Source organism: Mus musculus, chromosome 9, assembly GCF_000001635.26.
Source record: "Mus musculus strain C57BL/6J chromosome 9, GRCm38.p6 C57BL/6J".
Lineage (NCBI taxonomy): Eukaryota > Metazoa > Chordata > Mammalia > Rodentia > Muridae > Mus > Mus musculus.
The window spans coordinates 96,159,073-96,186,806 of record NC_000075.6 but is presented as its reverse complement, the minus strand read 5'-3'; the positions used below and the strand labels follow the sequence as shown (position 1 = coordinate 96,186,806).

The window sequence follows — 27,734 nt, the reverse complement described above, 5'->3', positions numbered from 1 at the left end:
GTTCAGACCTCAGCTCAACTGGAGACGAGTCTGCAATTCCCCACACCTCCTTATTAGACTATCTCCTTGAAAACACAATACAAACTCCCTTCCTTTCTTCAAAGATCTCAGTATTTACCCAAATGTCCCAAAGGGCTTCTCAACCTGTGGTCTCGACCGACCATCAGAAAATACAGATGTTTACACTGTGGTTCATAACAACCAAAATTACAGTTATGAAGTAGCAATGAAAATAATGTTATGGTTGGGGGTCACCGCAACACGAGGAGCTCTGTTAAAGGGTTGCAGCTTTAGGAAGGTTGAGAACCACTACACTATAGAATGATACAATGGGTTCAGAGAAAGTAGAGATGTCACTCTGGTTAGGGAACCTGACTAGATAATCTGGCTGAATCTACCACCACTCAGTTGTTTCTATGTATGCAAACTCAAAGCAACAAATGAGATACACCCAACTAAAGTGGCTTTAACATACCAGCATTGACAGAGCAGTCATTCACTGTTTCATGGTAGTTTCCTAAAACATTTTAAATTATAATTTTCAGAGGGATTGTAAAATCTGTAGGACTAATATATCAAATTACCTTTCTTTCAGCTATTTATATAATCTTTCTAAATATTTTTACAATAGTATAGCTTTACAACAACTGATATCTCCAATCACAAAGAACAGATCATCTTCTCTGGTAATGTCCTTTGTGCAAGAATGTAAACTACAGGGTTGGAAAGGTGGCTCAGTGGTTAAGAGAACTAGTAGCTCTTCCAGAGGACCCTGGTTCAATTCCCAGCACCCACATGGCAGCTCACAACCATCTGCAACTCTTGTTCTAGGGGACCTGACACACTCACAGAGACAAAATGCAGTCAAATCACCAATGTAATAAAATTGAAATATATATATATATATATATATTTCAATTATATATATATATATATATTTTTTTTTTACAAAGCCATGCATGGCAGCTCATGCCTGTAATCCTAATGTGAAGAGAATGAAACAGTACTACCACAGGATCAGTGCCAGGCTGGGCTTCATACTGAGTTTGAGGTCAGCCTGGGCTAAAGAGACCTAGTCTCAAAAACAAAACAGCAAACAAAATGAACAGAATCCAAATCCATAAACTAAAATAGATAAAAAATATTCTGGAGAGATAGTTCAGTTCGTAAAGAGCTTGCCATGCAAGCCTGAGAGCCTGACTTTCACTCTCTGGATAAGTTTAAAAAGCCAGGTGTGATGACACACGCCTGTAATCCTGGGCCCGGGGAGATGGAGACAGGATAGGGAGTTCAAGGTCATCCTCAGGTACTTAGGAGATCTGAGGTTAATCTAGGCTACTTAGTGTTTTAAACAGGCATGGGTGCTAGTGAGCCTGCTCCAGGGGGATGAGACAGGGAGAGATGACCCTGCATCCTGCGGATGGTGGCACTGGGTGGCCTAGCCAGGCAGTGCTGGAGAGCTCACCCTGGTGGTGCAGATAAGGGAGAGCCTGCACATTGACTAGGCTGGGCTGCTACTCAGATCTTGATTCAGGGCTGTGATTTGACCCACCCCCAAATCTGCATCATCTGCTAACAGTGGGTACATGTGAAGGGGCACTCCAGCCGATCCAAGGCTACAGGATCTCCATGGTTGAAGGCAGCAACAGGATAACCAGGAGGAGTTTCCATGAAGATACCATATTGATGGTGTCACAGAAGCCAGAGATCTCGGGTCAGACCGATGACTCATTGCAATGACTATTTCCAAGTGAAGACATGTGGACAGAGGGATAGACTGTGACACACTACAGCTTCCACCACGAGAAAGTTTTTTCATGCTTTGATTTATGTTATTTGTATGTGTCTTATGAGGGGGAGGCTGCCAGGGTGCAGGGTGGATATGAAGGATGGGGAGATGAGCCAGCCTGGGGTGCATGAGGTGAAACGCACAGAGTCAATAAAAAGTTAAAATAATAATAATAATGGAATGTCTTAAACAGGTCATGGGGTGGTGATGCATGCCTTTGGTTCCGACACTCAGGAGACAGAGGCAGGCGGATCTTTTTGAGTTCGAGGCCAACCTGGTCTATAGAACAAGTTCCAGGACAGCCAGGGCTACACAGAGACATCCTATCTTGAAAGAAAAAAAAAAAAAAACCAACAAAACAAACACACAAAAAAGAATGTTTTTTTTTTAAATATGCATATGAAAAGTATTTCTATTGCTGATTTCATCTTTAATTTTATTAAAGACCTATAAAATGGTTTATGACAGTTTCAATAACTCTTTAATAAAACCAACATTCACAATAACAGAGAAATAAGATCATAAATTACTGATACATAAGAATTCAAATCTACACTTATCCATCTTTGCTAATTAATTTTCCACAAAATCATTTTGAATCTTTACATAAATCATACCATTGCACAGTTAGAAACATGATAATTGCTATATATAAAGTATGTCTCCGGACACACTACAGGAAATCTTAAGTAAAGTTGCCGTAGAAACCTTGTTTTTGTTCTTTTCACAGCATGAGCCTCACACTGTGTAATGAGCCCAGAAGTAAATGCCCTTCTGTTGGGCACACTGTAAGACAATGTTCAAGATGCTTTAAAATTCTGACTTAAATGATTTGAAAAGTCCTATTTCCTGACTTCTGAAGTCAGATATTATTTTTAAAACTTTACTAAAAGATATGGCTCGTTTAGTAAACAATCTAATTGACAAACTGACAAAGACAAGAACAAAGATGTAAAAGATGAGGGCAAGCAGATGGCAGAAAGCACATGAAATAGTATTTAACATCACTGAATGCTGGTGAGAGAACATGGAGAGACTGGACCACTCACACAGGAATGGAGGGCAGAAACATAAAATGGAACAGCCACTCTGAGTGTGGTTCTTGATCGTTTCTTTCTGACTTGTACCTCTGGGGACAAACCTAGGGCACTATGCTCACTATACAAGCACCGTGCCACCCCACCCATGAACCATGTGAGCTCCTACATCAGTTTTTCCTAAGCAATCCCCATAGCTATCTAGACGTGGGGAAAAAATGCAAAGGGCAAAGAGGCTGTAAGAATAGAAGAACAGGACTTCAGAATTACCTAATTGTGAAGCCTCTTTCAGGCTTTGGATTCCCAATCAGGAGAATCTTAAAGGTTCAGGGTATGCCTGAAGCTTCTTGCCCTGACTCGAAAAAGCACAATCGAAGCTTCCCAAAGGGATCCAGACTCCTTCGAGCTGATCCGAGCCTTCTTTAGACTAGTTTTGGTGACCGTAGACTCAAAGTTGGAGGACTCTGAGGCATAGCAATTATTTCTATGAACTGAAAAAGTCTTGCCAGCCTCTTGAGCTGTAGTTTACCTTGATAACCAGTCCCCAAATCCAGGCCCAGTAGCTCCGGGAGGAGACCTTTAATACCAGCACTTGGGAGGCAGAGGCAGGCAGATCTCTAGTTCCAGGATAGTCAGAGCTACATAGTGAGACACTCTCTCAAAAAAAATAAAACAAACAAACAAAAAACCTTAAAAGACAAAACAAAAGAACACACACACACAACACAAAGAAACTGGTCCCTGGTATAGATAGGTGTTTGCTTAATGAAGAGGCTACTTATGAGGTTTCTTCTATAGCACCAAAGTGTTGGGCACAACACAAGGCTAGTTAGCTGCAGTCTAACATATAAAACTGTGGATGAAAGTTTCAAGTATACCTTAAGAAGTTCAAAGTAGCTGGGCATGCTTAGCATGCACCAGACTCTGGGGTGAATTCCCAGACCAGCTTATACCATGTGTATCTATGGATGTATATCTCTACAAAAATATACTCGAAATATACAGACATGTAACCTTTTTTTTTTTAAACAATAAACATCACACCCCTAGCTGTAGATATCTTCCTTTTAGACAAGTATAAGATACTACCAATAAATGTAAGATCAAAGATAAATGTGAAGTAAAAATCCACCCACAGACAGGAAGGCACAGTGTTAAGTTCTGTGGGGAGCAAACGTGGCTTTGGCTTCAGGAAGCATCGAGTGAAGCTTTGGGACAGTGGTAGTCCTTTCCTTGTTCAGAGATAAAACTGAAGCAAAGCCAGGCATGGTGATTCATGCCTGTGATCTCAGCACCCAGGAGGCTGAGGCAGGAATACTGCCATGAGTTCCAGACCAACCTGGGCCCTGTCTCAGAAGTGCAGGGGTAGGAACAGATGGTCTACAGAATATAACCGTCATATCGTGAGGCCAAATGTCCACTAATTGTGAACACACAGGAGCAGAGCTGAGGTACATAAGTACTACAAGAGACTTACGGGATGGGATGTAGCTCAGTAGTGGAATAGTTGACTATCAGGCTCAAGGCTGTAGGTTTGATCCATCTTCAGAGGTGATGGGTAAGGGACACAACCAACCAACACTTTTTCTTCATTACCGAGCAAAACCGAAACCGCACTTTAGGATACTCTCTACTTTTTCACTGTTAAGAATTCATTTCCCAGGAGAAAACAGTGCATAGACTATTGGGAATGTGACTATATTCACCAAATCCTCATGTTTATTCTAACAGCCTGCATCAGTGGTTCTCAAATGACAATGATTTTTGCCTCCCAGGATGGCCAATGTTGGCAGGCATTTGGGGCCATAAAACCCAGGGGAATGCTGAACAGTGGAGGTCAGGGATACTGCCAAGCATCCCACTGTGTCCAGCATAGCATCCCAAAGCAAAGTCAGATGCAGTTCAAAATGTCAATGTTGCAAGGTGTGGTGGTGCACACCTTTAACCCCAGAACTCAGGAGGCAGAGGCAGGCGGAGTTCTGTGAATGAGGAGGCAACCTGGTCTACACAGTGAGTTCCAGGACAGCCAGGGCTACACATTGAGACCCTGTCATAAAAACAAAACAAAGATCAATGCTGACACTGAGAAACCATACCACTGATGAATACAAGAGACTCGAAGATCAGTAAGTCATAGATAATGCAGTTAGTGCCACGTTAAGACAGGAACACTGTCCTTTCTGAGTTTGCTGGAGTCCTCTTAAAATGCCTGGTAGATTTACAAAAGGAAGAGAAAATATGCTGAGAAATATTAGCATATTAGAAATTATTTTCAAGAGGCAGATGAAGGGACAATATTCTTCAACTGTTTTTGATTAACAACTGTTCCTGCGACCTCAAAAGCAAATGACATAACATTTCTGATTTTACTTAATGATTACAAGCATCACTAAGCCCTGTCATTAAAATATGGCCAGAAATGAAAAAAGGAAAAGAGTAGCATCCAGAGCCACGGAGGAAGAAAGAAAGTCGATGTTTCAATCCAGATGACACATTAGGTGTTTTTCACAGTATCTGAAGGGCATTTATCCCTGACTGCACAGCTGTCAGTTAGGAAGAGTGTAGGGAAGGAACGGCAAAGAGACCGTTCATAGTTAACATCACAGTTTAGTCTCTCCTGATACAAAGGGACCGAGTTACATCCTAGGAACCTATCAGCAGAACCTGTAAAAACCTCCACATAAAGCAGTTCTCACAAGATTTATGGGAAACCTGCAACGATGCTGCAGAAGAGAAAGAAAAAGATATTTTCTACCTAAGATCTGGTTTGCTACAGTAAACAAATGCACCTCTAACAAAGACCTTTCCAAGCCTTTTAGACTTTGTAGTATTATTATGGAGGAAGTGTGCACAGCACCATGTACACGTGGAAGTCATAAGAAAACTCTGGAGTCAGTTTTCTTCCTCTACCTGGACACACGTTCCTTCTGGGGATTTAACTCAGGCTGGTAAGCCTGTGTAACAAGTGCTTTTACCTGCTGAGACATCTTGTTGGCTTGTCTCCAAAAGTTAATAGAATAAACGAAGCTACATGTTTGCTATAATGTTGCCATTAAGAAACATTTTTAACAATTGAAGACACTGGGAGCCCAAGAAAATAATTTGCAAAAAAACACAATGTACCTGTTATTCTAGAATAACTGACTCCCAAATGAACATATGACAGAAATATAACATTCCCTCTTAAGAGTTGCTCCTTTAGTGAGGTAATTATGTAGTAGATAGTTCTAGAACAGTAGCACTTTTATGGGATATGGACCAGATGGGGGCAAGTTCATGTACCTCAAGAAAATCCAAATCTCCATGACGTGAGAGGCAACAGAGTTTAGTAAAAGAGGCTGGAGCACTGCCAACCACCCCAGGACAATTTTATACCCAGTCTGAGGCCTCTCTCTACTGACTCCTCCACCTGCTTCCAGCCACGAAGTTTCCTAACAGGGGACTGCTGCTTAGTGGCTGACTGGTTTACAGCCATTGTCACCAAGACACATTCCATCACCTGATCTGCCAGCCTCTGCTATCCCTCAGAGGTGAGCAGGACAAATACCAAAAGTCACATCAAGTAACCCAGAAAGGCAATTCTTAAGTTACTGATAAGCTGGGGTGCTTCAACATAAACTGTGATGTCAGAGTAAGCGCCAACAAACCTGGCACCTCAGGAGACTAAGTCAAGAGGTTCGGGAGTTTTAGGCTAGCCTGAGCTACATAATGAGACTCGGTTGCCAAAACAAACAAACAAACAAACAAACAAAACTAACAATAATTAAACTCTGTGAAGTAGGCACTTTTTAAAAAGGGGACATTTATGCGAGCATTTCAACAAGTCAAGAAAGATAAAGAGCCAGGAAGAAAGGTTTACATTAACTGCTTGCATTTTATAAAAATAGAATGTGACACACAACTCTAGAGACTAAAGTTGGGGGTTCAAGAGTTAGAAACTGGCATGGGCTAAACAGGATCTTCTCTCAAACAAATGAGATATTTTCAAAGACAAGGCCTCACTGTGTCACCCAGATTGCCTGGACTTCACTGCATCGTCTGGACAGGCTCCAAGCTCAAGCTCCCCTGGCCGCAGCCTCGAAAGTCCCCATATTTGCCACCATGCCCAGCCTCAACATCCCTTTCAGTCCACTGAGATGCGTTCCTCAATGTATGCTGAGTGCCCACCCAGGCACGATGGTGCCCGCCTATAATCTTAGAATCTGAGAGATGAGGAAGAAGGTCATGTTTCAGGCTAGCCTGGGCTACGTGGTGACACTGTGCCTCAATGAAAACAACGAAACAGCTCAGGTTGTGCAGAAGAATTAAGGCCGTGTCTTTATGCATGACAAAGGAACGCGTGCGCTGACTAAGGAGGTCACTGAAGAGTGACGTCAGAGCTTATCTGAGGATATGACACTTGACAATTATGGCTTTATATATAAAACGTCCTCTCAACTACCTCTTCGTTTTAGCTATGTGGGTTTCAAAGAGCCCTCTTGATTTCAAATTTAAGAAAACATTTCATCATTTTTAACAAAATGTGACCCGGAACCATTAGGGTAAACAATGACTATGAAGTATGTGCCATTCTCCCTGTATAAAAAAAGAGGACTCACAAGTATCTGAAATGCAGTTAGAAGTGGACAGTGTCCTTTGGAAATCGCCAGAAGAAAGAAGACTCAATTTTGAGGTCTTGCTGCCTAAAAATTTCACTATGATTTGAATTTAAAAAATAAGAAGTATTTTTTTTTGTATGTGAGGTTGTTTTGTTTTGTTTTGTTTTGTTTAAAAGAGCCTGGCTTCTTCTTTCAGCCTGCAAGGCTTGTTTCGAATCTTTTCCTCTCGGCCACAGTCACACGGTGACCCCTGTGCAGCCCCCACCGGCACATCCTGTCCCCCGGCCTGCAGGTTTTCCTTGGCTCCTCGGGGCTACGTCTTGTTATACCAATTCATGGAGCGCTTCACCGCTTTTACCCAGTTTTCCATATTCACCTCGTATTCCTGCCACTTCTTCTGAGGCTTGAAAACCATCTCGCTTTGCCTCAGCTTCTGGAGCTCTTCCTTGTCCGCCCAAAATCCTACAGATGAAAAAAAAAATCTCAAAATTTAAGGCAAAGAACGGGTTCGTAAAATGTCTCCATCAGTGTGTGACTGTTGCGGCAAGGAGAGCAACTCATATGTTAAAACGCAGTCCGGGACACTTGCTGCTTTGAAAGTATATACATGACCAAATAAATATTCCTCAGGGAATCGATACACTAGGATTTCAAAAAATATCTTGCACTGAGTGGTGGTGGTCAACATCTTGAATCTCAGCACTCAGGAGGCAGAGACAGGTGGATTTCTGTGAGTTCCAGGTTAGCCTGGTCTACAGATTGAGTTCCAGGACAGCCAGGACTACACAGAGAAACCCTGTCTCAAAAAGCTTTCTTTTTTTTTTTTTTTTTTTTTTTTTTTGCTTTTTAACTCTTAGTTTTATTTTTGAATAGTATTTATAACACTTTTTTCTTTATATTAGGGTTGAACAGAGAGCTTCACATACAACAGGCATCTGTTTGATCACACAACTCCCAGCTCCGAGTATCTTGTAGGTGCTTAATGGCTGATGCAAGCAGAAGAATGGCTGATTTTCTCTCTCTCTCTCTCTCTCTCTCTCTCTCTCTCTCTTTTTCTTTTGGTTTTTCAAGACAGGGTTTCTCTGTGTAGCCCTGACCTGGAACTCACTCTGTACACCAGGCTGGCCTTAAACTCAAGAGATCCACCTGTCTCTGCCTCTGCCTCCTGAGTGCTAGAACTAAAGGTGTGCACCATCCCTGACCAGCAATTTTCTAAATTCGTTGATTTCTAAAAAAACAAATAAACCAGGTCTAGTGGCAAACCCACCAATGCATCTGATCTCTTCTCAACTATGGTTCAACTTCCAGGTCTCCAGGTTCATCCGCAATGGCTCTCCCATAACCCTGGCCTGTATCCAGTGAGAACCCTGTTGGGCTGGGTTGGCTAGAATTTGCTCTTACCACTAACATTTCTTAGTCACTTTTCACTCTTGGTCCTCAGCCTGCTCTCTAGTTCTACATTCTCACTCTTCCTTGGGCCATCCATTCCAAGGGGTAACAATGCAGACTTCCATTCCTCAGTGGTCTCCCTGACCACCATCTGTATAACAGTTCTTTCCTGTCATATCGTACACTGAGAAAGTTCATCCCAGACCCATCCCTTGCTAGAGACTTAAGTAGCTGTCACTAAAATGTCCCTACTTCACAGTCTTTCTTGTAAAGTTAGGATGGAAGTTAGGCTTCTAACAGAGGTCAGAGGGTGACTGGTGAGTCAGAAGTCTATGTATGAACACCCATGTAGACAAACTTTCCAGAGGCTCTCTGCCATTTTGTGACTGGGGATAAGCTCACAAGGAAGGGCTCCTTTTGATAAAATCCACACATACATACCAACAGCGAGGCCAGCCAGAGAGGCTGCCCCCAAGCAGGACATGTCGAAGTGGGCAGGTCTGTCTATCTTCTCATTTATCAGGTCTGAAGTCATCTGCATGACGAAAGCGTTGTTACACACGCCTCCATCTGCCCTGTGGGAAGCAGGAGTCGAAGTGAGTTACTCTTAGACAGCCACAAACTAGACTTTACAAAGCTAACTTTTTGGGGGAGAGTGCTGGACGTTGAGCCAGAGCTTTGTGGGTGCTAAGCAGGCCTTGACCACTGAGCTGCCACCTCAACCCGGCTATGCTTCTATTTTTAGTTTCAAAATGATATCACTTGGCGCTGAACATAGGATGAGATCTTTACAACAGAAACAAAACCACAAAGATCTCATGAAGCCCGGGTTGTCCAGGACTCCCTAGTTGAAGAGGTTCCAAGTCTCCTGCCCCTGCCTCCCAAGTGCTGCGAGTAAGCACCATGGCTCGGTTATAGGATCTTACTGAGTAATCTTGAAATACTTTTCCTTTTATTCTTAGTTTGTTCTTTGAGAATTTCACACATCGACATAATTCATACTATTTCCACCCCTCCTCATCTCCCACCTCCCCACCATCTCTGCCTATCCATCCCTCCCTACAAATCTTTTTTCTCATGTTTGTGTCTATTCGTCCTGTTTTGCGACCCACTGAGTTTAACTAGGGCCACTAGTGTGGCCCGGGCTCTGCGCTCTCTGCTGGAGTCTGGTGGGCTCAGTAGTTGGCATCCAACAGAAGACCCTGACTTCCTTCTCCCAGATAAATTCTGCTCTTTATTCAGGTCTCTGTATTGGCATCTGTCATTTGGTTTGTCACTAAGCTCAAGATTATGACAAGATAAACTAAAGCCACCAGAAGAGCTCATTTGTATATAAAGGAAGGTAAAACAGCCGAATGCCTCACCACACAATGATACAATGTTAATGATTTGTATATATAGCAAACACACTTGACCAGGTCCCCTGAGGTTTCACATTGTGCTATATTCTCATAAATCTAAAGCTAGCATTTTCCTCTCCAAATTGCTATGACCAACAATGTTATTGCCGAAGAGCTAGGCATAAGCTTTGGAAGTCATGTTAAAAATGAAAAGAAATAACAGCCCCTTCTTTTAGTGTCTAGCTTGACCGTTTTGTGGCCGTAGGGCTCAAACCCAGGGAAATGTCCAACCACTGAGCTAACCCATCAGGCTGATTGGCCTGCAGCTCCTTAACTGGACCTGTCAGAAACAAAGCTTACATACCGGATGTTCGTGACGGGAATCTGGATTTCTCTCTGCAGCATGTCGTACAACTGTTTGTTCCTAGTGAAAGACAAGGTAACGACTGAGAGCCCATTCTGGTCACAACTCTGTATTTCAGTCTGATGTTTAAAAAAAAAAGTAGAACTATTTGTATTGACTTGACTCAATAAAAGATGCAAAAGAAACACTGGCCAAGTGGACAGCACCTAGTCTATGCTCAGCTACAAAACCCTGGGGCCTTGTGTTTTCCATCTTCCTGCACGATAGTGTAATATCTATTTTACAATTAGGGCTTAACTTATTGTCAGTCTATTTCAAGTGGTTATTATCTATTTAATCAGTACCCTTTACTATGACACACTCAAACAAATATTAAAGTGCCAATACACACTCCTTATACATCGCAATTAAGTTATCTTTGAAGATTTACTTATTCTAAGTGTGTGGGTGTTCTGCCTTTGGTGTGTGTATATGCACAACATGGCTGAAGTCCCGTGAGAGCCAGAAGAGGACACCAGAGCCCCTGGGACTGGAGTTAGAGATGGTTGCCAGCTGCCATGTGGGTGCTGGGAACCAAACCTGGGTCCTCTGCAAAGTAACCCGTGCTCCTAACCACTGAGCCAGCTTTCCAGTCTCCATAGATACAGATCGGAGAGATGGCTCAGTGGTTAAGAGCACTTGCTACTCTTTCAAGAGACCTGGGTTCAATTCTCAGCACCCAAACAGACGCTCAGAACAGTCTGTAAGTCTGGTTCCAGGAGACCCAACACCCTCTTCTGTCTCCTGTAGGCACCAGGGACGTATGTCATAGACGCAGGCAAGACATGATGTACATAAAACAAAATCTACATTTTTAAATAAAATAAAAATTTAAAACACGTACATGCCTATTAAGTGGAAGGCATATGTTTAATTAAAATTCAGAGGGTTAGCAAGGTTGATTATGCTCGACACCAGGCCTGGGGACCTCAGCTGGGTCTCTAGAAGCCTCGTAACAGTGGAAGGGAAGAGCTGAGCTCACAGCGTTGCCTTTTGGCTCCACACGTGCACGGTGGTGCAGAAACATCCCTACCCACGCACATATACAAATAATAAGTAATAAAATAAACATCTTAAAATAAAATTAAGAGAAGCTTCTCTTTCATTTTATCAAATTAAGTCGTTCACACCTGTAATTTCAGTACTAGGAGGCTAAGGAAGAGATTCACCAGGATTCTGAAGCCAGCCTGGGCTACAAAGTTGAGTTTCAGGCCAGCCAGAGCACAATGATACCCTCGCTCAAAACCAAAACCAAACCAAACCAAACTAATCCCTCAAGAGCTAGAGAGAAGGCTCAGAAGTTAAGAACATATACATAATTTAAATAGAACCCTTCCACTAACATCAGCAGCAGCAGCATGATAATCCTGCCCAACAGAAAATTTCAGTTTGGCAGCAAATCTATAAAGGAATTGACAAAGTCTGAAGGTGACAGAGGGAGTCCTGACGGGCTTTACCTGAAAGCTATTGACTCCAATATTGCTCGGACAAGATGGTATTTATTAGTGGAGTGCTTCAAACCCATAAAAGAGGCACAGGCACAGGGGTCATTTAATGGAGCCTAAAGTAAGAGATAAAATAACATCATTTATGTTCTAAATGACATCTACAGGCTTGATAGCAGAATGCTTATTAAACAATTTAAATTACAGTCCAAAGAGATGTCCTCAAACTTGAGACGACCCTCCTACCTCCCACATGCTGGGATTATAAAAGCATGTGACACCTGGCAAAAGATAACTTTTTTTTTTTTTTTGAGTCGAGGTCTTATCATGTAGCCTCAACTGGTCTAGAACTCATTATATAGACCAGGCTGTCCTCAAACTTACAGAAATTAACCTGCCTTCTGTCTTCCAAAGCCAGGACTAAAGATGTGTGCCAACATACTCAGCCGTTGTTTTTTGATAGGGTTCTCATACCTGGTCTCGAATTCACTATGTATGCAAAGCCAGTCTTAAACCCCTGACCCGGTTTCCACCTCAGGCTTCAGCCATCGTGTTGACGTTTTTTAAATGTTGTTTAATTTTTATGTGCAGCCCATGGTTTTGTAGGTGTATGCCTCGTGTCTGTGTACCTGTGAAAGTCAGAAGGGGGTGCTAGATCCCCTGAAGCATCCCACAAGGTCACAATACAGACCATTGAGAACTGGGAAGGGAACTTGGGACCTCTGGAAGAGCAGCAAGCTGACTCCTCTACTAAATTGTATACTTTGTATTACTTTGGAGGTGTGTGAGGTGATGCGAAGCTAAAGAGCGGTGTCAAAAGTCACTATAAAATCCCCGAGCACGTTTTTTTGTTTGTTTGTTTTTTTTTTTCTTTTTCAGAAAGCATCAGCAGTGAGCTAACCAAATCCTACTTTTGTAGCTGTTGCTGGACCAAGATTGTTACAGCCTTGATATGCTAACTCAGTCTCAGAAGACCCTCAGGAACCTGCCCCATATCATACAGCAGACAGGAGAATGGTACATTGTTGCATATCAGTTTCCTTTAAAGTGAAACATTCCTTCTAGGAGGGAGGGCTGTGGGCTCAGGAAATGTCACCTGCCTGGAGAGTAGAACTTGGCAAGTCTTTAAGGAGGAAACAGCTCCTAAGGGAGGAGACTCCGGGCAATTACTAAGATTTCCCAGACCTGCAGGCTGTGCAGAGGTCCAGACTTTCAGGAGTCACCTTTTGGGTGACGGGGCTGCTTTATAGGGCCACGTTTTCTCTTCTCTTCTCTTCTCTTCTCTTCTCTTCTCTTCTCTTCTCTTCTCTTCTCTTCTCTTTCTATTTATTTTTTTTTTTGAGTTATCTTTGCCCTTGTTAGACACCTGTACTACCGTTAGTAACCCCAATAAAACATACTGGTTCACCAAGTTTGTACTGTGTTGTTATTAAGCTGTCCACTTTTGGTTGGTTCCCTTTCTGTTGTGAATATGTATGTGTGTGTTGTATCTCCCCTGAAAACTCTGTCATATAACATGTATATTAAAACAATAAGGCTATTTTAAAACATTGATGTGAAAATATGATATGCTATTGATCCCCCCACATACACACACACACACACACACACACACTAGTTTCTATGTTATATTAGCAAACTCTACAATTTCAGATTTTATCTAAATATGGGACAAATGGGGTAGTGGTGGTGGTGGTGAATATTTTCTTTTTTAAAGACAGGGTCCCACATAGCACAAGTTGGCCTCCAATTCTCTATGTAGTCAAGGATGACCTTGTGCCCTACAATGTGTGATACTGGAGATAAATTCAGATCTTAATGCATCCTAGACCAACACTCAATAGAGCTACACTCTACTTCCTCGGCCTTGGGAAAAAATTTATTTACAAGATGGATATTTTTATTTTTAAGAAGTAGTCTTTTAAAGATATGACTTTTACTTATATTGAGTGTGTCTGTCTGTCTGCCTGTCTGTCGTCTGTCTATCCAGAGGTATCCACGGAAGCCTGTAGAGGGAATTTCTTGTGTCTGTATAGATGTGGCACCTGTCAACAAAAATCTGATGGCTTATAGCTTAGGCAGGAAATAGGAGGTGGAACATCTGGGAGGCAGAAAGGATTCTGGAATAGTGCCAGGGGGAGATGTACCCAGGAAGACGTGCGGAGACAGACGCATGGTGCCTGAGCACAGGCAACCAGCCATGTGGTAGAATGTAGATTAGAATAGGTGGGTTATTTTAAGTTATGAGCCGGTCAGAGAAGAGCCTAGCTATATGATCAAGGCATTTGTAAATAAATATATTTTGACTCTGAGTCTTATTTCTGGGAGCATGAGACTGGATTCTTCCAGACCTAACTTTTTTAGAAGCCAAAAGAGGGCATTCTATCCCTTGGAGCTGAAGTCCTAGGTGATTGTGACCTGCCCACCATGGCTGCTGGCAATCAAACCTGAGTCCTCTGGAAGAGCAGCAAAGGCTCTTAGCCACAGCGCCTTTACTCCACTCTCTATGTGAGGCTGAAGGGATAGCAGACGCTGTCCCCCAAATTAATGTTGTTCTTAATTCTACGCCCCAAAACTTTCCTTAAGTCTTTGTGACAGCATTCTAAGTTAGAGCAGAGGTAAGCACAACTCTATTAATTAAAGATTACTAACTTGAGTATTTCAAGGTCAGGCCATTTACCGGACCTACTTCTGATCAAAGTAAGCAGAACTCTATCATAGTAGTTAGAAAGAAGAGTTAATTTTTGGAAAAAGCTAATGACACCTACAGATACACTTCAGAATATATAATTAACTATGTATGTGTGACATTACATCATCTTTTCTTTATTTTTTCTTTCTCTCTCTCTTTTTTTTTGGGGGGGGGGGCGGTTTGCTTGTTTTTGAGACAGGGTCTCTCCATGTAGTCTTAAGATGCCTTGAATCTACAGAGGTCTTCCTGCCTCTGCCTCCAAAGTGCTGGTGTTAGGATTAAAGGCATGGACAGCCATGGCCAGTGACATCCTTTTTTCCAGTTCTTAACAGTATACTTTCCCTAAGCAAAGGATGCCCATTTGCTGGTACACACTGCTCAACAACTTGGCCTGTCTTATAACACAAGCCTAGGTCATATTAAAAGCTCTATGACAAACCTGATCAATTGTAAGTCCTACTGTGATACTGCCGCCAAGGTAAGAGTCACAGCCATGTAACTTGGGACACGGCTGGAGGAGAAATTGTTCACTGATGCTATTAACTTCTTAAAAGAATACCTGTAATCCACTAAACGACGGAACAAAGTAAACCCCTTCAGAATCTTCCAGGCTCAGGGCCATTTTTTCAGTCTCAGCAGCGTCTGTGAAGAGATCTGCAAAAACAAACACAGGGACAATAACGAAACCCTAAGGGGGAGTGGGTGGGTAGGGGATTGGGGGGGTGGGTATGGGGGACCTTTGGGATAGCATTGAAAATGTAAACGAGGAAAATACCTAATTAAAAAAAAAAAAGCAGGGGCTGGGGGAGGGGCAAACAGAATCACAGTACACAACCAGTACGCGGAGGGTCCCCACAAATTAGGGCCAGAAGATAAGTAAGGGCTCTTTCTTCATTTAAAACAGGCATTCTGTCCTGACTGTGCAAGAGCTTACAGCAAAGGCGTGGACAAGGGAGACCGCCCTGAAGAGCCTCCTAAATAAGCTCTATACGTAGCAGGTCTCACTCCTTAAAGATACCTGGGTAAGTTGAAGAAGAGTCCATTTGTGCCATTTTGTTTTTTTGGGTTTTTGTTCTTGCTGTTGTTTTTGTTGTAATACATTATTCTTACTATATTACATCATATAGAGTGATTCATCCCGGTAATCTCAGCACCTAGAAAGCTGAGGCAGGAGAACCACCACAGGTAAGTTCAAGCCTAGCCTGGGCTAGGCAGTAAGATCCCGTCTCAAAAGCAACCAACAGAACTTGACTCTCCTTTGGCTGGCAGTATTACCTATGGTTTTCACCGGCAGTTAGTTTGGAGGTTTCCATGGCAACCTGAGGCCCCACTTCCCTATTTACTAGGTTAAGGACTTTTTATTGGTCAGTTAGCTATAAAGCCCTGAGTTTGATCCTTTGTGCACAAGGTGGCCTTTTGTTTTCTTTTTAAACAGGGTCTCATGTAGCCCAGGTTGCCCTAAAACAGCATGTTGCCAAGGATGGTCTTGAATGGTTACTCTTCCTGCTCCTATTCCCCTTGTCCTGGGATTCAGCCATGTGTCATTATACAGGACTTTAGGTTGTTTGTTTGCTTGTACTGAGATACATAGAGTTTCATGTAGCCCAGGCTAGCCTCGGACTTTCTGGGTCACCAAGGATGCTGACTTCCTGCTTCTACCTCTCCACTGCTGGGATTACAGGCATGCACTGCCATACTCAACTTATGCCATTCTGGGGATTGGATTCAGGGGTTTGTGCACTTTCGGTAAGTACTCTACCAACTGAGCTCCAGTGAAGGCAGTCTGAAGTGACTTTTGAATGAGAAAATGGCAGAGTTCAGGTAAAAACACCTCAGCCCCCAGTCAAGCAGACAGTGCTGCCATTTCATGTCTCAACTGAAGCAGCTTTGTCTTACTACTAGGTCTGTCACCTAAGAAGAGCTGCTTAAAGATAGGCAACTCGAGTTAATGATGATGATTTGCGGCTGACTTTGCAGCTAGGTGGGATAGTATCCTGCTACACTGCACAAGGTTAATAACATAATACCTACCAATTTTACTCAATATGACAGGTATCAGATCCATTAGGTTTCATTCATTTGGTCAAAATGTCCAGATGGCAAATCGAAATTCCTCTAGTATTTCATAGTCACATGTTTAACTAAGTTCACTTGGGATGGAAGCAGGGGAGTCCGGGTCATTCTCAGTTGCAGGGCAAATTCAAGTTCAAGGTCAGCCCAGGGTACAGGAGACCCTTTCTCAACCCTCTCAACTCCCCCAAATCTGCCTTTAAACAGAAGTCAGGGGCAGTGAAATGATTTAGCAGGTGAAGGTATAAAAGTCACTTTATTCTCTTGATACAGCTGTCCTCTCCTGCCTCCCTCTGCTAACCCAGGCCCAGTCCTGGAAGCTTGTAGCCTCCGTTCAATCTTATCTAGACCCAGGATGTTTTCAGCCTCTCAGGCTTACTGCTGAATAAGCTCACCCCTTCTTGTTCTTTCTGAGCTCTGGCTGGATGGTCAACTGGGCTGTTCTGGCTCAAAACTCTTCTTATGCTGACTGATTCAATCTGGCTTCTCTCTGGGCCTCTGACTGATTGTTTTGTTTGGTTTCATACTAACTTTGGCCATTTGTTCTAATCTTCTGGGTCCTTCTCATTCTCTGTCTTCCTTCCGTCGGTCTCAGTCCTTCTGTCTTCCGTCGTTCTCAGTCCTTCTGTCTTATGTCTCGCTTATTCTCTCTTCAACCTGACTCTGTGACACTCTCCTGGTAAAACTATCTCCTCTTCTCTCTTTGCCCTGCTCCCTTAAGTATCTTCCCTTTCCTCTCCCTTCTTGTGACTCGGGCAGATCCTATCCTGCCAAATCTTTCTCTGACTCATCACTCTGTCTGCCACTCAATTTGGCATCACTTTCAAACATGGGTGCTTTCTTCTACAAACTAACTTTACCTTCACTGTTTGGGATTAAAGGTGTATTCTAAGGACTGAGTCATACCCCAACTAGAAACAGGTTTTTCCAGTAAATAACAATCTCAGGGTTCACCATGTGATCAAATATCCTGCAAAATAAAGGCACTTGCTACCAAGTCTAATGACTTGAATTTGATCCCAAAATCTACACAGTAGAACTAACTCTCCCAATGTATCCTCTAACCTCCACCACAAACTGTGGCATGCGAGAATTCTTGCACACATACAGTAAATAAATAAGTGGAAGAAACACATATCTAGTAGCTGGGCATAGAGATGCATGCCTATAATCCTAGCATTTAGGAGGCAAAGACAAGGGACTCAGGAGTTCAAGGCCAGCTTCAACTATGGAGTAGTTTTGAGGAAAATCTTGGCTACCAACAACTTGTATCCAAAACAAAAATAAAAATCATGTTTAATTTTTATAATCAAGATAAGACATGCAAGATCAAAGCTAGGCATCTAGCTAAGTACATTAATCCCAGCTTTCAGTTTAGTGCTTTTAATGGGATTCCTGAGTGCCCCAACAAGTGGGTTTCTGATTCTTATGCCTTCTTTTAGATTATTCCTTCTGTTTGTCTTGTCCAATTTTTTTTAAAGATTTATTTATTTATTATATGTAAGTACACTGTAGCTGTCTTCAGACACTCCAGAAGAGGGAGTCAGATCTTGTTACGGATGGTTGTGAGCCACCATGTGGTTGCTGGGATTTGAACTCAGGACCTTCGGAAGAGCAGTCGGGTGCTCTTACCCGCTGAGCCACCTCACCAGCCACGTCTTGTCCAATTTTAATATGGAACTTTTGTTTTTATACTTTATTATCTCTTAGAAAACCATTTTCTTTTTTCTTTTCTTTCCTTTTTTTTTCTTTCTTTTTTTTTTTTAAATGTTTTTTTTTTAAAAGACAAGATTTCTCTGTTGTATTCCTACCTGTCCTGGAACTCAATCTGTAGAGGATACTGGCTGGCCTCTGCTTCCCAAAGGCTGGGATTAAAGGTGTGAGCCACCACTGCCCTGCTGAGTGTTTTCTAAGGAGAGAAAGGGGATAGATAGGACAGGAGGAGAGGAGATGGAAAGCGGAAAGGGAGAGGTTTTGGTTCTCAAACCCCGACAAATGGCTGAGGACTCTGGCTGCCAGCCTCCCTCAGTCCATCCCTGTGATAGAGGCCTGGCACCTCAGCACCTGCCGCTCCTACTCTCAACTCTCCAGCCCCTGGTGTCATTGCCCTTCCTCCAGCCATCTTGGCTGCACAGTCTCTACCCCCCCCCCAGGTCTGTGACTCATCTTGCTCTGCCCCCTCTTCTCTTATCTCCTCCTCCCCCTACCTCTCTCATCTCAAGGCCAGGTTCAATCTGGACCCTTTTAGATGCCTCTGGCTGCACTCTTCCATTTATCTACAATAAACCTTCTTAACCCATACCTAGGAGCGCTCATGTCCTCAGTGTTTTCATTCAAGGGGAAACTGTATTCAGGATAGATTACAAGAGAAAAAATATTTTCAAAATTTCAAAGGGAAAAACAGTAGGGAAAACAATGTCAGGTCAAGGGCACATGGAAAAGGCTTCCTTCCTCCCTCCCTCCCTCTCTCCTCTGCCATGCAGACAGAAGGAACGTGTTCAGCAGAGACTAATGCACACTGCATAGCCAGGACACCAGGGCGCAGCCCCTGCCAAACTATCAGGGGGACCCCTGAAAAGCGGCATTCAAGATCATTACCTTGTAATGATCTTTTTCAAAGACTGCCCAAACAAAGAAGATGTGAGCACAGATAAACCAATCACTGAACGACTCTCTAGGCAGAACACTTCCAAGACTGGCCACCAGGTGGCACTACTGAGTGACAGAGCCAAACAGCAGAGCAAAAGCTTGGAAAACAGAAAGGACAATGGAAACAACCCAAGGGCAGTGGGGCGTTTGCCTTCTCAGCCCATCCTAATGGACTGCCTACAAGAACAACTTAAGGGGCAGCTGGGATGGCTCAGTGGTTGAAAGCACTTTTTGCTCTTGTAGGTGACCTGGGTTCAGTTCCCAGATAACATGGCGCTTCCCACTCATTCCGGTTCTAACACCCTCTTCTGACCTCTGTGGGCACAGGCAAAGCATTCGTAAGCAGAAAATAAATAAGACATTAATATAAGAAAGAAAAACTTACAATATCAAAATTCCCCAGAGGATTTAAACAGGAGTCTCATAAATAGCCTAATGTCAGAAACACCTTAAAATTGGTTAATTTTCTTAATCCTTTGCAAGAGAATAGGTATTTATAAAGCCCAAGATACCTCAGACATTAAGATCAGAGAAAAACTTGAAAACAACAAACAGCCACGGTCTGCTTCTCAGACTTAAAACCAAAGGCAGGAGCCTAGCAAAGGAACAGAGGAGGGACAGAGCTGCACTAAGAGCAGTGGCTGCGGCAGGGGGTGGTGACAGGCGCCTTTAATCCCCCAGCACAGGGATATATGCAGATCTTTTTGAATCAGAAGTCAGCCTGACCTACAAAGTGAGTTTCAGGACAGCCACCACTAGACAGAGAAACCCTGTCTTGAAAAATCAACAAACAAACAAAACAAACAAATAAACAAACACCCCACTGGCTGCTTTTCTGGTGGATGCGGGTTCAATTCCCAGCTCCCACATGACAGCTCACAACTGGCTATAATTCCAGCTCAAGGGGATCTGATGCCTTTTTCTGGCTACTGAGGGGCCCAAGTATATGTTGCAAGCATACACATAAAATAAAAATAAATATTTAACAAAAATCCTTTGGGGCTGCAGAGATGGCTCAGTGCTTAAGAGTACTGACTGTTCTTCCAGAGGTCCTGAGTTTAATTCCCAGCAACCACATGGTGGCTCAAAACCATCTGTGATGGGAGGTCTGATGCCCTCTTCTGGTGTGTCTAAAGAGAGCAATGTTTACTCATATACATAAATAAATAAATCTTAAAAAAATCCTTTCTCAATTAAAAAAAAAAGAAAATAGAATATATGAAGACAGCTGACTGAGGACTTTAGAAACAAAAAGTATAATAAAAATATGAACTCATTTGGATTGACTCAAAAGAAATGGAAACAACAGGAGAAACTGGAAAAACTGGAGACAGCATGACAGAAGTTACCCTGAGCACGAGGAAAAGAACTGAAGAAGCAGACAAGAAACAGAGTTCCCGGGTCTATGGGAAAATACGACGGCGGGGTCCTCTTGTTTGAGCCACAGAAGTAGAGTAAAGGTCAGAGAAACCACTCCTTGAAAAATAAGTTACTTTAAACTCCAACAGTAAAAGAAAGAAAAAACCCCTATACATTCAGGGGTTCATGTACAAGGCCCTGGATTGAACCCCTAGCACCCCAAATCAAAAGCTATTGCTCAGTAGGATAAGTGCAGAAAACTGTACCAGGGCCATAGTGCAGAAGCTGGACCATAAATAAGTGTCAAGTGTTTGAGGTGACAGATATGTGTCCCTGGAGCAAATGTTACAGGCCTCAGCACATGAACTGAAACACACACAGCACCGTTTTAAGACAGAAGGCTTCTTTATATTTATAGATGGGGTCTCACGTAGCCTAAGCTGGTCTCTAGCCCTCTATACTCAGGGATGGCCTTGAACTCCCAAGAATCAGGATTACTGATATATGTCACCAGGCCCTGCTAATACATATGATCTTTATGATGTTTTTGAGGAGTTGTGGGTCTAACCCAGAGCCTTACTACTAGGAAGACACTCTATTGTCCAACTACATCCCAAGCTTCTATAACTGATATGCTAGTTAAAAATGATCAACAAATAACACCGCTCGAGTATAATGGTGCATGCATGCGATCTTGGCAGCAGAGAGGCTGAGACAGAAAGAATGCCGGAAGCTGAGCTACAGATTGAGACCTACCTCAGGAAGGAGAGAAGAAGGAAGGGGGTGGTGGTGGAGAGGAAAATGGAGGGGAGCAAAGGAGAAAGAAAGGAAGGATGGAAGAGAGGGATGCGGAGGCCCTCCAAACAAATAAAAAAATCTCAACATATTCCAAAGAGAAATACATGCTTAGACACACTGCAACAGAGCTAAAAGCCAAAAACTAAAAACAAAGGAAAAACAAAATTGGGGGCCCACGAATGTGGCTCAGCTGGTAGGAAGCTTGCCAACACTCCTGAAACCCTGGACTCTATCCCCAGCGCCACATAACCCAGGCACGGTGGTGCAGGCTTGTAATCCCAGCACTTGGGAGATGGAAACAGAGGACCAGAAGTTCAAGGCCATCCTCCACTACCTAGGTAGTTCCAGGACAGCCTGTATACAAGGGATCCTGCATCAACAGAAAAAAAAACAAACCACAGCCAAATTACTATTGAGGAACAAACACTTCAGTGATGGTGGCCTGGGCATTTCTCACAAGAAACTCTGAACAATGGCACAGTTTCATCCATCCAACCATTCACCTATCCATCCATCCATCTATCTATCTACCCATCTATCCACCCATCCATCCATCTTTGCACTATCTATCTATCTATCTATCTATCTATCTATCTATCTATCTATGCAGCACTGGGAGTTAAGCCCAGGGTCTGGTGCCAGGCAACTGCTCTGCCTCGAAGCTACACTGCAGCCCAGAACCACATCATTCATTCATTCATTTATTTATTTTGGTTTTTCGAGACAGGGTTTCTCTGTGTAGTCCTGGCTGTCCTGGAACTCACTTTGTAGACCAGGCTGGCCTCGAACTCAGAAATCCGCCTGCCTCTGCCTCCCCAGTGCTGGGATTAAAGATGTGCGCCACCACGCCCGGCTGAACCACATCATTTAAATTATGAAAGAAAAGAGACTATTGTTCCAGAACTCTAAAGCTAGTACCACTAAACTGCAGAAGAAAACCAACCCCCCACAATCTCCAATGGGAGAGCATTAAGAACATTTGTTACCAACTGACATGTAAGTTTATAAAATAGAGAGCCCAGCAAAGTTCCACTGGGAGTAGGGCTGTTTGGGTCCAAGTCTGATATTGTGGGGGGGGTGTGGTGGGTGTGGTTGTATGTGGAGAGCCGGTACGTGCTTCGAGCAATCGCGTGCGTGCCGCCAGTAATCTCTGAGGAGAGCCGTGTGTGCGGCGAGCAATCGCCATTATAAGATGGCGCGGGCCTCCACTGTGCCTAACTAGTAAACAAGCCTTGTACGCAGGTGCGAGAGTGAATTCACTCCTAGTCACTCCTATTCTCGGGGTGTAATAGTGGGGTGATGGGCAAGCAACGAATCGGAAGCTGTCACGCCATATCAGGTGCTGAAACGTCACGCTGCGGGTTATAAAAGCAGCGCCATTTTCCCGGTTCGGGATCTTCCTGAGAAGCAAGCAATAAAGCTCTTGCCGCGGAAGATTCTGGTTTGTTGCGTCTTTCTTGCCGGTCGAGCGGGACGCAATAGTTGTAAGGTCATTATCACAAGGCAAGGGGAGACAGAGTGAATGACCTGCTTACATAACTCTGTTGAGGAGGAACCATGATAAGGCTTCACATTTAAACAGTAAAATAATCTAGGCATGGTGGTGCATGACTAATCTCTCAGGAATCAAGAGGTTGAGGTAAGAGGAATGTGAATTTCAAGCCAGCAAAAGCCACACAATTTATTTACATAAAAAGTAAATAAATAAAAAGCTAAACAAATGTTTATTTACTTATCTATTTTTAGTCAGGGTATCTCTCTGCTAGTTAGTTTTTGTCAACTTGACATGAAGAGGTCAGCTCAGCCTTTGAAAAGTTCCACTGGACCCCTCCTCTCCTAAAAGAGACAGGTCAGAGAGCACATAGGCCAGAAGAGAGAGGCTGAGTAAGCTCCTGCTACCTCATTCCCTAAAGACCAATCAGTTTAAAGGGCGCACTGTTCCACCAATCATATTGTGCCTAGTTGCTGATGCTCTATTCCACCCCTGGAAGCCATATAAAACCACGCAGAACAGGCCACTGGGGGTCACCGCCTCTCCTTTGGGTCTGGGATGACCCCAGTGCACTGGGACAATAAATTCCTCTTGCTTTTTGCATCGATTCTCAGATCTTCATGGTTTACTCAGGGGGTCAGCAGTAAGCTAGGGCCCGCCATAGTCTTACAGAAACAAGGAGACTCATCTGGGAGGGGAACCTCAGTTTAAGGTCAGCCTCCATCAGACTGGTCTGTGCGCTTGCCTGTGGGGCATTTTCTTTATGTAACATGTGGGCGGGATCCTGGGTTGTATAAGCAGGTAAGCCGAGGGAGCCATGGGGCACAGGCCAGTTTCCTCCATGGTTCCTTCCCACCTGCCCTCAATGACTGACTGCAACCTGATGTGTGAGCCAGGTTAACCCTGCAGGCTGGTATTGGTCCATGTTTTATCACAGCCACAGAAACCCAGCTAGAGGACAGTGTGACTGAGACCCAGGCTGACCTGGAACTCACAGCAACCTTTCCTCACCTTCTCATGTGCTGAGATCACAGGCATATACAAAATCAACTCCTCTAATGAGGCACGCTGCATCTCTCCTGGGAAGAAGCCAGAGCCATTTACTTCAAGTAAACAGTCTGGAATGTGTCCTTACAAAGCAGTCTACTGGGGATTGCTTGGGGCAGGCAGGCACAACCACGACAAGCAATTAAGAGTGATCCTACTAAGGAAAATGTCCCCTGACCTTTGTCAGCTGAGGGCGGTGGAGCCGAGAACTGCCACCAGTGTATTCGGGCATGCTTTCCCCTGCTGTCCTTGCACACTGGTCCTCAGTGTGTGGACCACTCCTCAGCCAAAGGCCTTCCTCACCTGACGGAGCATCATAATCCTTTATTCAGCATCCAGTTCAACCACGTTGTTTCTGAGACAAGAGTTTTTCTGTGTGGCTTTCCTAGAACTCTCTCTGTAGACCAGGCTGGCCTTGAACTCAAGAGATGTACCTGCCTCTGCCTCCTGAGAGCAGGCTAGCCTAACCACTTTTAAAGAAGCCTTCTGACCCTCCTGTAGAAAACCTTCGCTTCTGCTGCTGTGTCTACTTAACAGTTAGCTCCGACATGTGTATAAAATAAATATTTGTAAATACTTAGGAAGGAAGGTAACTATTGCAGAAGGTTAACCTCCGAGCCTTAAACATGCTTGGGACACTCTAACGTGGTACAATAATATCCCCAGCCCATCAGTTTACCTATTGTTGTCATAGACAGGGTCTTCCTGCTGTCAAGTCTGGTGCTCATTATGTAGCCCAGGATAGTGAGTCCTCCCTCCAGGGAGCCGATCTGATGGTGGGTACCATCTCACCTGATGGACTTAGACTTTCTTAGGACGAGGTACTGCTATGTTACCTAGGCTAGCCTCAAAGAACCTCTAAGGTAAAGCAAGTCTCCTGTCTCCGGTAGCTATGCCTAAAGACACACACCACTGCACCCTCGATAGTATTCCAGACAATTAATGCAAGTCTTTCTTGGAGCCTGGGACTTCCAAGAGGGCAGGAGTGTCACCTGTGCCAACCAACATGCAGCTCCAGGCACACCCTGGCCACTCACTTAGAACTGAAGAATGAGGTTTACAGATGTGAAATGTTCCTAAGACTGAGATAATAAAGACATTGAAGAAGGGGTGGCAGGGGAGCAAAGCAGAAAGTACAGAAAGGCTTGCGGAGAACTGCGAAAAGGAAGACAGAAACTTGAAATAAAGATAGATAACAGGGTCTCTATGTAGCCCTGGCTATCCCAGAACCTGTGGGGATCACCCTGCCAAGGCTGCACAGGTGTATGCATGTCTGAGTGCATGTGTGTGTGTGTTTGTGCATGTCTGAGTGGGGGCGTGTGTGCATGCATGCATGCATGCTCGTGTGCGTGTGTGTGTGTGTGCTTGTGAGACTTCATCACCTGCTCTGAGTTTTCCCTCCTGTTTAGAGAAGGTGGGAGGAGGCAGTGAAGATCTATGGCCTGGTTAGAGCCTGGGAGAAGGGTAGGGCTGCTCAGTCGGACAAGTCTGTTTCCAGAATACAGTTTAGGATTTTTTTTTCAACTTACTCATAAGTTCTCAGAGAGGGATACATTCAAATAAATGTTTACTTTTATGCACATTTCAGGCAAAGGGAGCAAGAATTAGCCACAGCGGGGCTGAAACTGAAAGGTAAATCTTCAACTGACCCCCTCCTTCTCTAGTTGAAACAATTGTTGCATTTTCTGCGCAGGGGCGGTTCTGGCCTCAGGCAGGGCCTGTCTCCAATCTGAGCTAGGAGTCTTTGGGGCCTTTCAAGGTCAGCTCTCTGTGAGAAGTTTCTCTCTGAACAGGAACAGCCCCAGCCCAGCTGACCAGCAAATATTCTGGAACAGGCAATGTGGTGTCACATGGAACTTGGGATTCAATGAATGTGAAATTCAGGATTCTGGGTTTTTCTTCTTATCTCTATGGGGGTAAAACTGAAAAGCATTAACTAAAAAGAGAAGAAATATGTAAACTATATTATTTTTATTTCTGATCATCTGGAAGGGTTTTGTTGGTGGTGGTGGGTTTTTTGGTTGACTGTTTTTTTTTTGGTTTTTATTTTTACACAGAATTTTTCCACATATCCCTGGCTATCCTGGAATTCAGCACTGTAGACCAGGCTGGCCTGGAACTGTCAGAGAGATCTGCCTGCCTATGCCTCCCAAGTGCTGGAATTAACAGGGTGCACCACCAAGCTTTCTAAAACTTCAAAAATATTTTTTTTAACCTTGCAGCTAGTGTTCTTAGCCACTGAGCCCTGTCTCCAGTTCCCAGACTTTCTTTTTGTATGGCTAAGGGGAAGGTTTTTAATGTAGATGTAGAACAGCCAGAAGCATTGGGAATTGTCTAGAGCAGGGAGATAAAGACATCAGCAGTCTGGACCTGTGGTGAGGGAAGCAGGAATGGAGCGACACCAGGGAGAGCAGGGGGAGGGGAGAGAGAAGGGGGGGGAAGCGACCAGGGGGGGGGGGGGAGCAGGGGGAGGACAGAGAGAGCAGAGCTGAAATATCAGGGCTAGGAGAATGAGTCGCTGAGGGGACAGAAGCCCCATAAGCTGGGGGCTTTAACCCAGGGGAGAAGGTGAGAGGGCTAGGATGCTAGCATGGACTTTGAAATGCAAAACACATGAAACTCAAGAAGAAGGAAGACCAAAGTGGGGATACTTCATTCCTTCTTAGAATGGGGAACAAAATACCCATGGAAGGAGTTACAGAGACAAAGCTTGGAGCTGAGACTGAAGGAAAGACCATCAAGAGACTGCCCGGGAATCCATCCCATAATCAGCCACCAAACCCAGACATTACTGCATATGCCAGCAAGATTTTGCTGAGAGGACCCTGACAGTCAGCTCTCTCATGTGAGGCTATGCCAGTGCCTGGCAAATACAGAAGTGGGTGCTCACAGTCATCTATTGGATGGAACACAGGGCCCCTAATGGAGGAGCTAGAGAAAGTACCCAAGGAGCTAAAGGGGTCTGCAACCCTATAGGAGGAACAACAATATGAACTAACCAGTACCTCCAGAGCTCGTGTCTCTAGCTGCATATGTAGCAGAAGATGGCCGAGTCAGCCATCAATGGGAGGAGAGGCCCTTGGTCTTGTGAAGCTTATATGCCCCAGTACAGGGAAATGCCAGGGCTAGGAAGCAGGAGTGGGTGGGTTGGGGAGCAGGGTGGGGGGGGGGGAGGGTATAGTGAACTTTCGGGATAGCATTTGAAATGTAAATGAAAATATCTAATAAAAATTATTTTTGAAAAAACAAAGAAAAGAAATGGGTACTGGGTACACTGAGGGAGCCTGGAGTCCAGCTGAGCTTTGGGATGCTAACCCGCATCACAGGCAGCCATCTGCCCCTTCTGCCTTTTGGTATTTGAGGAAATGGAGTTTCCTGTGGGTCTGACAACTTTTTAATTGTATTTATTGGGAGTAGGGGCATGGTGGCTACAGTGCTCGTTGTGGGGGTCAAAGGACATTGTGCATGACTCAGCTCTGTCCTTCCATCACACAGGGTCCAGGGTGTCAGGATATCATCAGGCTTGGCAATGGGGCCTTTGCCCCTGAGCCATCTCACTGGCCCTTCTAGGGTTTTTTGTTTTTGTTCTTTTTTTTTTTTTTCCCCGAGACAGGGTTTCTCTGTAT

At 44.0% G+C, this 27,734-nt stretch overlaps 1 protein-coding gene across 5 annotated transcripts in view; it reads right to left on the bottom strand.

Annotated features, from left to right (window-relative positions):
- Nucleotides 1-2,179: 2,179 nt before the first annotated feature.
- The window catches only part of Gk5 (glycerol kinase 5 (putative)), a 65,284-nt gene continuing 39,729 nt past the window's right edge, over nucleotides 2,180-27,734 (bottom strand). For 3 of the 5 annotated variants that reach the window (XM_006511133.3, XM_006511132.3, XM_006511134.2), the window contains 5 exons: nucleotides 15,253-15,347; nucleotides 12,014-12,117; nucleotides 10,518-10,577; nucleotides 9,255-9,388; nucleotides 2,205-7,886 (listed from right to left, as the gene is read on the bottom strand). In XM_006511133.3, coding sequence (XP_006511196.1) covers nucleotides 7,738-7,886; nucleotides 9,255-9,388; nucleotides 10,518-10,577; nucleotides 12,014-12,117; nucleotides 15,253-15,347 — 542 coding nt within the window. In that variant the 3' untranslated portion in view covers nucleotides 2,205-7,737. Of the gene's footprint in view, nucleotides 7,887-9,254; nucleotides 9,389-10,517; nucleotides 10,578-12,013; nucleotides 12,118-15,252; nucleotides 15,348-27,734 lie in introns of all 5 variants that reach the window. The other 2 variants (NM_177352.5, NM_001368879.1) reach the window with 2 other exon arrangements.